This window comes from Electrona antarctica, assembly GCF_951216825.1.
Source record: "Electrona antarctica genome assembly, contig: scaffold_1116, whole genome shotgun sequence".
Classification (NCBI taxonomy): Eukaryota; Metazoa; Chordata; class Actinopteri; order Myctophiformes; family Myctophidae; genus Electrona; species Electrona antarctica.
The window spans coordinates 6,265-20,984 of NW_027637473.1; the positions used below are offsets into that span (position 1 = coordinate 6,265).

At 40.6% G+C, this 14,720-nt stretch overlaps 1 protein-coding gene across 1 annotated transcript; it reads right to left on the reverse strand.

Moving 5' to 3' along the window:
* Positions 1-3,648: 3,648 nt before the first annotated feature.
* Positions 3,649-11,496, reverse strand: LOC306918903 (uncharacterized protein). The gene is made up of 8 exons (XM_079531748.1): positions 11,286-11,496; positions 11,036-11,063; positions 9,567-9,643; positions 7,990-8,066; positions 6,115-7,110; positions 5,825-5,977; positions 4,238-4,330; positions 3,649-3,967 (listed from the first exon to the last, which is right to left on the reverse strand). Exons 5-8 carry the CDS (start codon positions 7,108-7,110, stop codon positions 3,668-3,670), a joined length of 1,542 nt encoding a protein of 513 aa, XP_079387874.1. The 5' UTR covers positions 7,990-8,066; positions 9,567-9,643; positions 11,036-11,063; positions 11,286-11,496; the 3' UTR covers positions 3,649-3,667.
* Between the last annotated feature and the right edge of the window lie 3,224 nt (positions 11,497-14,720).

Genomic DNA, 14,720 nt, shown 5'->3' on the forward strand with positions numbered 1-14,720 from the left:
AAATTGTATCTGTTTTATTAATACGATTTTCTCCCTCTGTGTATCTGTATTGGCATTTGCAACTCCTTATATAATACGGCATACAAATGCTTCTCATTCAAGTGGCTATGCATCCAACAATACCCTGTTCATAGTACCCACATAGCTCATCAACTTGCTTAGTGGAATTGTCATTTGATAAATAACGGTTATCACAAGACAATGCCAACAAGCAATTTTAAAGTAATCTCAGGGATCCCTTGGAGTAGGCTGCATTCATCTCTGCTGAAATTGTACAGTCAGTGGCAATATTGTAAATCAATTTATGCACAGGGACACAATCATGCATTATTGTAATATTGCACATAGTAGAATCAGTGAACCAAATCAAAGTGTTTTCCTCCCCTGTGTATAATACATTCCTACTGTTTAGTGTTTAGTACACTCTTAACCCCAATAAGTTCAATCAACGTAAAATTTTAATGGAAAGTGGTTGCACAAATAATTTTTAAGTTATATAATTGAAAAACTTGAGTGATGTTAACTAAAAAATACAAATTCCTGAATTGAAGCAGTCAAGTTAAATAAACTTAAGTCCTTTGTTAACTTAACTTAAAATGTTACGTTCATTGCACTTAAAAGTCCTTTGTACTATAACTAAGAATGTTAAATTCATTGCACTTAAAATCCTTTGTACTATAATTAAGAATGTTACATTAATTGCACTTAAAATCCTTTGTACTATAACTAAGAATGTTACATTCATTGCACTTAAAATCCTTTGTACTATAACTAAGAATGTTACATTCATTGCACTTAAAATCCTTTGTACTATAATTAAGAATGTTACGTTCATTGCACTTAGGTTGCAAGGTTGATTTAACTTAAATTATTTATAATATAAATTTAAATTATTCCACTTCAAAATATTTGCATCAACAATTAAATAAGAAAACACACCATATTACATTTTGTAAATTTATTCAACCATGAACATTGGTTTCATAATTCCCAGAATCCCTGCATTAATTTACAGAATGTTTTTTTTCCCTGGACATTTTTTCCCTTTCACTTCACATTTGTGACTATTAGGGGGGATTCACAATATGGTCCCGGATGCACTCTCGGGGCCACTTGTCAGATGTTGTGGTTAGTGTGAATGCTGTGTTCCGTTCCCAGGAGCGGATCGCCCAACCGTTCCCGGGTCCGACTCGAATACGTTTCGGTGCAATGTGAATGCATGCGGTGCATTGAATAGTTGAATGAAGTGTACTTGGGTGAGGAAGAATCAAGGCCAATGTGAATCATGGCCAGCGGGGACCAGGTAACCGTATTCAGTAACAGTTTGAAACAAACGCACAAAGTGTGAATCCCCCCTATAGTACAGGAAATCTATGGAAAATACAGGATCAACCTCTAACTAATTGCAAAAAAACCGAACTCAGCTGATTTTGCATCTTCAATATATCCAGAAAAAAAGTTGCATGGAATTGTCTGAGGGGAAAGTGTTGGAAATAGCCTGTACAGTGTGGCCACCATTGACATCCTATTATAAGGTAATATTTTCTAAATGTCCTTATGCTTTAAGTAGCATGTGACATATCAAACTACGGGGTTTTCATGATGCTGAATCCATTCCAAGCATTAGTTTTGCATAAAAACACTCATTGGGCTAAATTTGGCCATAGCAACTTGCCCAAATGTGCTGACCTCATTACATTTTGGCAAGTTAGTATGGCCAAATTTAGCCCAATGAGTGTTTTTATGCAAAACTAATGCTTGGAATGGCTTCAGCATCATGACAACAACCTAGTTTGATATGTCACATGCTACTTAAAGCATAAGGAAATTTAGAAAATATTGCCTTATAATAGGATGTCAATGGTGGCCATACTCAACACTTTCCCCTCAGACAATTCCAGGCAACTTTCTTTCTGTTATTCAGGATATATTGAAGATGCAAAATCAGTTGAGTTTTTTTTTTGTTGCAATTAGTTAGAGGTCAAATTACATTATTACTGGACTATATAATGAGTAATGACAAGCACCACATTATGTTTGTCTACTCATATCCTGGGACATTACATTTTCACATAAACATGACAAAGTACATCACATCGTTTAACAAAACTCATTGAACATGAACAGTATTAAAGTCAATATTTCAATGAATCACACTCCATGATTTGATGACATTGTTGCTAAATCGGATGGAAGAATATCAAACCATGGAGTGTATGTGATTCATTGACCCTAATACACAAAAACTAAATGCAGCATTGGTTTGATATGGTTGCCATCGGGTAGAAGCCTCATATCCAAAATTATTGATTTGTATTATAAAGCTGTTGGTTTTAAAAAGCATTTAAAATAGTGAAAATTGCTGATCTACAAGCGCTGTGAGCTTGTAGATCAGCAATTTTCACTACTTGTGACATATTATAAAAATATGGCCTAAAAACGGAAACATTTGCAAAATGCGGATACAAGGATTCTGCCCGACAGCAACAATATGTTACAGATATAAACAGACTGACTGCTCAGCAGACCAGTGACTTAAAATGGAACAATCCTAAGGCTAAAACAAACAAAGCTTAAAAGCTTAAAAGGTGGACCAAATACAAACACTTTTATACACATACAGTATGCTGCAGCCTATGCTCCACCTACTTAAGAGTCTACAGGAATAAGTGAAGACATGCATAAGTAGTACGCACACATACAGACCAAAGCCAAAATGCATCAATGTGTATGTAACAGACTGTACTGTATGAGTACTTTGTTTGTACTTGGTGTATAAACAGTGTCACTGTTTATATCAATTATATAAAATAAAGCACACTGACAGTACAGCAAATATTATAAACGCTTAACAGTATACTACTGCTAAAGATAAAGTGCTTAATTCAGAACTATTTAAGCCCTTTAACATGGTCAAGCTGATCCCTGAATAACACTTTTAAGGCTAAAGATAAAGTGCTTCATTCAGAACTATTTAAGCCCTTTAACATGGTCAAGCTGATCCCTGAATAACACTTTTAAGGCTAAAGATGAAGTGCTTCATTTGGAACTATTTAAAACCCCTTTAACATGATCAGCTGATCACTGAATAACACGTAAGGCTAAAGATCAAGTGCTTCATTTAGAACCATTTACAACCCCTTTAACATGGTCAAGCTGATCCCTGAATAACACTTTAAGGCTAAAGATAAAGTGCTTATAAACTATTGGAGCTGATCTCTGAATAACACTTATAGGGGTTGTAGAGGAAAGCCTGAAGTGGCACATCTGTAGTTGTCCTCAACTTCTACTTTCACAGATACAGTGGGACCTGAACTCTGAGCAAGATACTTTTCAGGAAGTGTAAAAGAAAACCCGTTCTAAAGTAGTAGCAGCAGACACACTTAACCACGTTCACTACTTTTACAAAAAAAAAAAAAAACTCACAGATCAGCTGTTACAATGTGTGTGTACAATCTGGTACGACAAAGGGCATTCATTTCACAAGGAAAATTTAAATATGGAGTGTTTCTTCCTGATTGTTTTGTTATGTAGTGTGTGTGTGTGTGTGTGTGTGTGTGTGTGTGTGTGTGTGCGTGCGTGCGTCTTCCTGATTGTTTTGTTATGTAGTGTGTGTGTGTGTGTGTGTGTGTGTGTGTGTGTGCGTGCGTGTCAGTACAGACATGTTTTAGAGTTCCAGCTGATCCTTCAAAGTTTGAACCTTGTGTGGCAGCGCACCTCTACCCACATTGAGCATTACCTGTTGAATGAAGTGGCAGGTATGTTTCATGCACTTTGGGTAGTCCAGGTGCAGGGCATAAATCAGACCGAAAAGAACACAGACGGCCTGAGGCACGTCGGCCACCTCCATCGCCACACTCCCTTCCAAGATAATCCCCACTTTGGATGGGCTGAGCTGAGGACTTTCCGAATTGTTGTAGAGGATTCCCACTGGCATCTCGTTGTATTGAGAAGATTCATTTACATCCTAACAAACACAGAACAAGGACAGGACACAACCATACCATTAGATCATGTTGTGCAAATATATAATGCTGTGAAAATATAGATCTAAAGAATTGCACAACATAAACAGCACATTAATTACTAAAATGACTATAATACTGATAATAAATGCACTTTTTTCCTGAAATGAGAAATATGGTTCTACAACTTGGCATCCAAAATAATCTGATATTTTTCTTCTGTTCAAAAAATAACTACACCTGCATCATTTACAACAAATTATGTTACTTACGGAGCAAGACTTGAAGAAGACAGCCGGATCGTCCCCCAAGATGATTGGCAGTCCGCGAAGACAAAGAGTTCTCACAGCTGTTGGCTCTGTAGTCTGGAAGGCAGGCGGGCAGGCAGTCAGTAGGCAGGGCAGGCAGTCGGTAGGCAGGGCAGGCAGTAGGCAGGGCGGGCAGGGAAGGTAGTCAATAGACAGGGCAGGCAGGGCGGGCAGGCATGGCAGGCAGGCAGGCAGTGGTCAGGGAGACAGACAAGATTTTCAAAAAACAAAGAAAACTGATCCAAACTTCACCCAAAAGGTTTATAAAAGATATGACTATCGACCAAAAATAACAGTTATGTAACATGAGAATGAAATGACTTGAGGCAATAAACCTGAGCAAATCGTTTGTGTAGTCTTACTACAGAAATAGGCTTTTTTGGGGGACAAAACACCTTGAAGACCTTAACAGGAGCCCTTGTACAAGGCTTCTTTGACTATGCATGCACCTCCTGGTACCACAGCACCTCAAAGGCCCTTAAAACTAGGCTCCAGACCTCCCAAAACAAACTGGTCAGGCTCCTACCTGGCCTCACCCCCCGAACCCACCTCACCCCTGCCCACTTTGACAGACTGGCATGGCTTAGGGTCGGCGACAGAGTACAGCATCTTGCGATGGGTCTGGTCCACAAGATTCAATACTCCACCAAGATGTACCTGTGTAGATACTTCCTTAATGTTAACGAAGTCCACACCCACAACACCAGAGGGAGTGCAACGAACCATGTTCAACCCAGATTCTGCACAAACAAGGGACTAAATTATTTTCGCTCCTATGCCACCAAAATGTGGAACGCCCTACCAACAGTCATTAAGACATGCGAATCCCTTGACTCCTTCAAAGGGCACCTACGGATGGCTGCAATTCGAAACTGGCCCCCGTAAAATCTGAAACCCCCCCACCTCCCCCCCCCCCCCCTTTTCCCCTCACTGTATATGTTTCTTTTCCTTTTTTACCTCCATTATGATGAATTCCTGTACTGTTCTTTGTCTATATAGAAGTGTCTATTTGTACGTCTCTAAATGTTTTGATGAACTGAACATGGTGGACCCTGTTGTAAACAAGTGTAATGCTTAATTGGGTCGTCCACTCACAGTTAACAGCCTTTGTATTGAGTTTGTGCTTGAAATGTACTGTAATTCTGCAAACTGTTAATACAATTTTCAATCAATCAATCAAACCTAAGTCACAAGACCAATGCGACTAAATGTCACACTCTGATGCCATTATATCTAGGCTATTATATTAAAATGGAAGGAACAGAATATCCCTTTCAATTAGGATTTAAACTGTTTACCAGAGGTTGACAGTGGCATGAGCTGACTTAGGCAAAACTATGATTTTCCTCATAAAATGAATTATTTATTTTAAGGTGACAATATGGCCATAATTTTAAGGTGACATGAATATACAGAAGTGGAAATGATAATCATCATATCATATGGATAGAGATATGAGAATAGATTACATGAGAAGTTTGAAGTTTTAAAACGAAAAAGGAAAGCAGAGATCGAGGGAAGAGAGGAAGTACACTCGTGTTGACAACTCACCTTGGTCTGAAGTAAAAGCTCAGTCAGATGTTTTCCAGCGACACCTTTCTTCATCCTGAAGAGGTCCATCAGCCTCGAGGACAGCTGGTCCAGCGCTCCGAAGAAGTGGTCTCTGAGATTTGTCCCTACCACCCTGTGGAACTCGCACCAAACCTGAAACATAAAACATGGCCCATGGATAAAAATATGACCCTCAGCTACGATATTTACTGTTAACAATACTTAACAGAAATGTATTTTGTGCCATGCATAAATGCATTTTGAACACAATGTAAATATTCAAAAATTACCTGGCTTTCTGTGAAGAGTGCTGGCCATCGCTCCAACACCACGCTGACATCAGGCTTCTTATTGACGATTTCTTTTCTTCTAAAAGCAAATGTGATGTCCATCTGTTTCTTAATGAGGGATCCATGTGGGTGTTTCTTCAGCATTTCATTGGATAGAGCCTGACGAGCTTCTTCCATTTTGGGGTCATTCTTCTCTTCATAGTGAGGCAGGAAATTGAGCTCCCCTTTCCTTGCCTTCTTGATGCCTTTGTTGGGAGGTTCACGCTCATCTCCACCGCCTCTTGCACGTTTACCACCATTGACACAGACTTCAAGTCGACCTATCCGTACCATGTCTCCTCTGTAATTTCCAAACTTAAATTCCAGACTTTTCTTCCATGACATCAAGCTACACCTTCCAAGACATGGGTGTTTTTCTAGTAAGGCTTTTGCAACGATCTCACGATCTTTTGCGCCAGGGTATGGATCAAACTCATAAATGGTCTCAGCCAGTTTATGCAGGATTTTATGTTTCAGCTCTTTAGTCACTGTGATGTAGGTTTGATCCACCATGTACTTCAGGTTACCTTCATTGAGTCTATACTCAACATCAGTACCAAAATGGGGAACCTTAAATACCTCTGGCCATGGCAAACTTCTAAGAGAGGTGTTGGACAGGATATCGGTGTCTGCCTGGCTGTCTGTGTCAGTGGAATTACCTTCTGCAGTGGTTGGTTGGAAGACAGGTTCTGCACTGGTAGTTGGTATCGTTTCCAACACAAGCATAGGGATGACATGGATGGTTGGCTTCTCTGGGAGCTCTTTGATATCATAAAGGTTACACAGTCCCCAATCAGGATCATCATATTGTAAGGAGAAGTTGTTGTTTAATTGGAGAATGCCTTCGAGCCAGCCAATTAAATCTTCAACTGTGTCAGGTCGTGGTGTCATGGTCAGCTTTCGTATATCTCCCGCCGAGAGATATACCCTCATGGTTAAATTATCTTGTACAGCCATCTGCAGGGGGAAAAAAAACCTCAAAGTGGGGTCTGGGGGTCCAACAAAACATTTAATATAACAGCACACTCAGTGAGCTGGTAGATCTGCTACTTTTGAATATCCTAAATAGAAAGAGGTTAAACTATGTGTCACTGAGCTTCTAGATTGGCTTGTAACATATGAATCATTTACAAAATAAATGTACACAAAGAGGTCGTGTAAAATGTCAGGAGGGTAACCAGTGACCACATGAAAGTGCTCAAGATTTTCAGTTAATGGACACGCCCTTTTCACACCATAACTCCGTTTCAATGTTGGGTCCTCTCTCACCATCTGCACCTGCCTATCATGGGACTCTTTGTCTCTGAGTTGAAAGAATCCATCACGTACAGTTTGTTGTTGAGCGTCACGACTGCTTGCCGAACAGAATCTGCAGAATTTATCAACACTGAAGCTCTCAAAGAATCCTGCAAGAGAGTGGGCACCAAGATTATCAGCGGCAACAAATAAGACTGGCTTTGACACTTGCAAAAAAACAGGGTTTCTCAAAGTGGGGTCTGGGGGTCCAACAAAACATTTAATATAACAGCACACTCAGTGAGCTGGTAGATCTGCTACTTTTGAATATCCTAAATAGAAAGAGGTTAAACTATGTGTCACTGAGCTTCTAGATTGGCTTGTAACATATGAATCATTTACAAAATAAATGTACACAAAGAGGTCGTGTAAAATGTCAGGAGGGTAACCAGTGACCACATGAAAGTGCTCAAGATTTTCAGTTAATGGACACGCCCTTTTCACACCATAACTCCGTTTCAATGTTGGGTCCTCTCTCACCATCTGCACCTGCCTATCATGGGACTCTTTGTCTCTGAGTTGAAAGAATCCATCACGTACCGTTTGTTGTTGAGCGTCACGACTGCTTGCCGAACAGAATCTGCAGAATTTATCAACACTGAAGCTCTCAAAGAATCCTGCAAGAGAGTGGGCACCAAGATTATCAGCGGCAACAAATAAGACTGGCTTTGACACTTGCAAAAAAACAGGGTTTCTCAAAGTGGGGTCTGGGGGTCCAACAAAACATTTAATATAACAGCACACTCAGTGAGCTGGTAGATCTGCTACTTTTGAATATCCTAAATAGAAAGAGGTTAAACTATGTGTCACTGAGCTTCTAGATTGGCTTGTAACATATCAATCATTTACAAAATAAATGTACACAAATTTGTACAGTCCGCAGTCAAATACATCCTTGACATGAAAAAGATGATTCAGCAAATAACAAATCGTTTCAGTGTTACCGTAAGTTGTTCTTGCACCATGTATGCAGATAATGGGAAAACATCATTCAACTCTGACACTCTCACCACACAGGGCAGATGACTGTGGTCAAGTTGGTAAGATCTTAAATGCTCAGAGTACGATGCTGTCATTTTTTGGCAGACAAACATAATGTCTGTGTTAGCTGCAACAATGTTTTCAATCTGGACAAATTCAGGGAGACCCGAGCATGAGCCAGTAGAGACGATCATATCTGGATCATACTTGACTCCATCTACACAGACAGATGACACACCAAGAGCTGAACCAGGAGTTGTAATGTTTTGAGCAATTACTCTCTGAACATTCTCAGGGAAAAGGGCCAGCAAAATTGGGGTAACTTTAGTCATCTCAACTGATGGTCTGAAATATGAGTCACAGTCAAGATGGTAACTGGCTGCTTTCTGGTGCTTTGTAGCAAGTGTCATGGCAACATTTTTGAAGTTTTGAGAATTGCGAATTGCCCTTTTGAAAAATTTGTGTTTCCCTTCGAAACGAAACGTCCACACATCAGACAGGGGGCCAAATTTCCTTATAAGTTGAGGGTAATGTTCCACATAGTGATGCTTTGGCTTTAATCGGAAATCAGGAAACGTTGACTGCAGCAGCTGTCTGTGCTCTGTTATCTTACTGTCCAGGAAATCAACTGTCTCTTCAGTATGCCTTGGTGTCACAGACAGCTCAACAATGTCTTTGAGAAGCATGAGAATTTCCCAAGTGTCGTCACCCTCAGGGACACAGTGACCAATAAAAAGTGGAAGGAGCCTTATTAGACACCAATTCTCATGGCCATTTCCGCCAATAGTCCCTTTGGTGGAAAATCCCTTTGCAATTATCTGAGGTTTGTCTGTTTTGTCAGTAAATGTGTAATTAAAGCACCTGATTTCCTTATTTAACAATTCTAGTGTGAAATACCCCTTGTGTATCAGGTCTGTAAGACACAGGGATAACTCGGCTGGAACAATGCCTTCAAAGAGGTCGTGTAAAATGTCAGGAGGGTAACCAGTGACCACATGAAAGTGCTCAAGATTTTCAGTTAATGGACACGCCCTTTTCACACCATAACTCCGTTTCAATGTTGGGTCCTCTCTCACCATCTGCACCTGCCTATCATGGGACTCTTTGTCTCTGAGTTGAAAGAATCCATCACGTACCGTTTGTTGTTGAGCGTCACGACTGCTTGCCGAACAGAATCTGCAGAATTTATCAACACTGAAGCTCTCAAAGAATCCTGCAAGAGAGTGGGCACCAAGATTATCAGCGGCAACAAATAAGACTGTGGCTTTGACACTTGCACCTAGTTTCTCCAAGTAAACACCGTCCTGCTCCAATAACTTTAGATCAAAGATAAGAGGTTGCAGAACTTTATCATAACCACCACACTCTTTGACTGTGGTTGTATTACACAGTAGAGCAAGCTGGATTGAGTCGAGGGTTGACCTATATTTTGCAGGTATGTTCAGAATGACCCAGTATACTGCACACATCTTATGTTTCAGCCTTGATGTCCCTAAAGGATTTACTACCTCATAATCATCACAATACAAGCCAAGAGCAATTGTGAACTCATCTGTTGTAAGAAGAGCATTTTCCTTAAAGTACTGCCCATCTTCATATGATCTGTATTCCCCTTGCACTTGTGCTTTTTCTGACATGGCTTTGTCCAACACGTCACTTCTATTAAGCAACTGCTGGAGCATGGGAACAATGGGGACATATGCAAGTGGTTTTACACCCTTTTTCACAACATATTCTATCGGGTTTACCAGTGGAAACTCTCTGCGTACATAGGCTGCTCTCTTTTTAGTAGTTCCTAGGGGTCCATCTTTAGCACAAAGTGTCATCATGTTACTTTCGGACACAGCACTAGTAATCTCCCTCACAATGGTTTCATCAATGTCTGCATAACATCTCTTCAATATAGCCTTCACTCTGTTATGCAGAAGTGGCTCTGACAGTTTGTTGATTTCACAAAGTTGTTCTATTATTTCTTGCACAGAACTCTCTGGTATGTTTAGAACCGCATGCAACTTTAACAGAAGTGATGCTAAATTGTGCTCAAGCTGGTTTGTTAAACCACAAAGTTCATTCTCACTAGCCTCGGAGTCTGCAGTCACCTCTTCAAACACCTCCATATCAATATCATCGTCAATTGACAGTTCTTGTTCAGCACCACTGTCATTGTTAATATTAATATTACCAATTATGTCTGAATTGAACATCTTCCAGTTCTGTTCTCTGTGATTTCGACTTTTGTGTGCTTTGAAAGTGCTGCAGACACTGCATTCATAGTCACAGTCTTTATAAGGGCACCTGACTTTATGATTTACTTTTAAGTGTATATTATACAGGTGAGAAAAGTATTCTGTCTCAGAACAAGACTCAGAAAAATCACATGACAGGCAGGAAAACTTAACTGGTACATCTACACATGATGGTTGCTTATCTGGTTTGGTGTGAAGCCGGGATAAATGCACTTGAAGTGCATTGAATGATCTAAATGTACACAAACAATCCTGATACAAGCAAGGTAATGGCTCGGTTCTTGAAAAGCCTCCATGTTTTAGTCTATAATGCTTTAAAAGCTGTGTTCTCTTGTCACAGTTAAAAGGGCAATACTTACAATTCCAAATCATCTCAGACTCAGTGACCTGCAACACAACACAAAACAAACAAGGGGGTTCAAATTAATTCAAATTAATCGCATGCAATAAATGCTCCCGACACGTTTACATATTGCCTCGCCCGATGTGTATATTATTTGATTTAGCCAAAATGTAGGTGGAAGGTTTGGTGACGCGAGGTTAAGCCAAATGTAGTTCCATGTAATGCTCCGATTTTTAAAGTGATTGCATAATGAATAGGCTACTCACCGCATGCACGTCGAAATGTTGGCTTAACAAACGTGGAATGATTCCAAGCCTGCTATAACGTGCACCGCCGGGCCCCAAGCACCTCCGCGGGCGATAGAAAGCTTCACGAACAAATATAAAGTAACTAAAACAAAAATAACTGTTGACTTGTGTTGTCCAACCACCCGCACCGCATGCACGTTGAAATGGTTGCAAACAGCGGTGGTGTAAACAGACTTCTTCCAAGCCGGCGACGGAGATAACGTGTGCAGTGCACCGCTGGTCGCAAGCGTCCCTGCGTGCGTTAATTTAAACACAATCGATGCTAAAGACGACAAATCTCTTAAACAAAAATAAATGTTGCTGTGTATTGTTCTCTAACCAGTGACTGTGCTAATGGAGAACTGCAAGCCAGTTTTCCCTCCTTCTCCTTCTCCTTCCCACAATGCATTGCAGGCTATAACTTGTACATGTTAAGTTATTTTAAATTTGAACCAAACATTTTTTAAGTATTTGAACTAAAACTTGTTTACCCATCACATTACTATACAAGTCTTAGTACAACATTGTTGAATATACTCTAGTTTTATTAGTTATGCAATAAAACTTAAATAGTGTATTTACATTGTACTTTTTTTAGTTACGTTGATACAACATGATCAGAAATCTGGGCTAAGGGTGTATAGTGACAATGAAATGCACAGCAAAATATTGTATCTGACAAACAATCCAAAGACTTCCCATCTGCAATGCCAGGTTCTCAGTGTAAGCCATCCTTCCACTCTCTGCAAGGTCTCCCGTTGAGTGCACTGATGTCAAACGTCAGCCAAACTATTACACAGGGCAAATATGTCACATTAAATATTGACCCAAATCCATGTCCAGTAAAGTGCAACCATAAATGATTCAAGTGATGAACTTGGAAACATCACTGCATTCCCACCATTTCTCTCAGTCAGATGGGATACATCAGATACACCAAGGCTCGGTGGATGGCTGATTGCCTGATGTCATCCCGGTGCTTTTTGTCTGTATCCTGTGTTCCATTTTGACAAGCAAGTCATTTCTCTTGTGCTTGAAGGTCCCTGCGCAACAGGAACAACATACAGTACAGCGCAGAAGTCACAGGCTTATCTCCATGTACTGCAGATTCACATGGCGATTACAGTGCTTTAATTGACAGTGCGTTTGAGTTTCTCAGTGGAGAATTGGTCCCGAAAAGTATACTCGTTCATTACAAATACTTAAACTGGTGCCAAATGCTAAAGGGATCAGCATACTTAAATCCTTCATATTTAAATACATAATTTCATACACAAATTAAACACATTTTTAATAGGCCTCTGGCATTTATGAGCACTGTAATAATCCCACTCAGCCACATCAGAGTCATTGGTGATATTTGATCTTTTCTAAGCAAAAACTGAAAGGCATTTTCAAACACTGGAATGTTTAATTTGGAGGAACAGTGCATGGGGCTCCACAGTGTTGTGGCCTGACCCAAAATCCCAATCCTTCCCTAGCACATCTCTCTGTAGGAGGTTAGCATTCTGGACAGCACTCTGGGGAAGTGCTGCAGTAGTGTGTGTGTGTGTGTGTGTGTGTGTGTGTGTGTGTGTGTGTGTGTGTGTGTGTGTGTGTGTGTGTGTGTGTGTGTGTGTGTGTGTGTGTGTGTGTGTGTGTGTGTGTGTGTGTGTGTGTGTGTGTGTGTGTGTGTGTGTGTGTGTGTGTGTGTGTGTGTGTGTGTGTGTGTGTGTGTGTGTGTGTGTGTGTGTGTGTGTGTCAGTTCAAAGTATTTTCACATGCACTCTGCATATCCTTAATTTATTAGTAACTGTGTGCCATTTCACAATTACAGCACATAATGCTGTGCAAGGTAACCCAGCATCCCGGCACCTACACTTTCTCAAACAGAGGGGCTCAGCTTTGCTAGCCTGGCTATAAGCCAGACCGAATCAGCCGTTGGCAAAAAAAAAATTGCCTACACGACAGTGTGATTTGAGTCTGGCTTATTAGCCAGGCTACAGCTTTGCAGCAACACTTGAGGAATTCTCTACAAACTTTGGCAGCCTCTGCCAAGAGTGTCCATAAAAGTGTCCAAAATAAATAATAATAATAAAACAAATAAGCAACTTTAATCTGTCCATATTTTTCAGGAGATGGTAGAGCTTGCATTGGACCAGCATAGAACTTCTGGATCAAAAGCCAGATTGGTAAACTGCTCAATTTGAAGTGCAACCTGTTTGGGAGGAATGTTTTCCATTGAGAGACATATTTGAGCAAACAGGTCCTTCCTTAGATCATTGACATTTTCAACGTCAGTTGTCTTGCTATACAGAACACAGGTGTATATTCCAAGCACTGCACAATTGTTTAATTCCTGCCCTTCAAAAAGATTTACCATCAGTTTTATTTTGTATCACATGCTTTAGGTGGTCATTTTGAATTTAGCCAAAAACTCACTTCCTGTTTAAAACATTTTGGGCACCCCTTGTGTAGGATGATCACCCAATTGACATTTGCACCACATGTAATGCTTTTATGAGATTCTTTAGGTGTCCTTTGCATCGTCTGTCAACTGTAGGTGGCCATTTTCAATGTAGTCAATTACTCACTTCATGTTTAAGATTTTTTTGGGCACCCCTTCTGGGATGTTTTAGGATGACCCAAGAGACATCTGTACCACATGTCATGCTTTTATCCACCGCGTAACGTTCCCGACGGTATTACCCCCTACAGAGAGAGGGAGAGAGAGAGACGTGTGTGCGCGCCTGCACCTGTGTGTGTATTTGTCCCCCGACCTGTATGACATTGCATCTCTGCCAGGGAGGGAAGTGTAATTAACCAAGAAAACTTTCAAATCGATAGCATTCATTTATTTTCGGGTTGTGGGGTGCAGGGCACAGCCGATGCAGGAGGACTTGTAGAGGGTCTGCCCTCTACCAGTCGTGCGAGAAAGATGGCTATCACCCCGCCGGCATCTCACCTTGCAAAAGAAAACTGGAACGGTAGAATAATAAACGATTTCTCTGGAAAAACACAGCAGTCAATGATGTAATGTTTGGGAAAGGGGGGACGGTGCTCACAAAAGAGGAAGTGTAATGCAGGAGAAGGATAATGCAAGCAAAAATAAAAAGTGCCTGAAGACATTGCAGGCATGTTAGACAGTGGGGAAGTTCTTCTACAGAGGAATTGAGCGAGAGATCAGAGAGTTCTCTCAGGTCATTAGTGGTTGTGTTGTAGGCTCATGAGAACACACTCTGTGTAGTGGCGAGGCACCTGTTGTTCACGTTACTGGTAGGAATACAGTGTGACACCTCATTACCACTCAGGAAACATACTTCAGCATAAAGGAATTAAGGTCCATGGGATTTCAAACCAGTAGACATGTGCAGCCTTGTAAAAATGTTATGATGGTGCAGCATTGAAAATGGTAAATGTTGCAACACTTTCTCA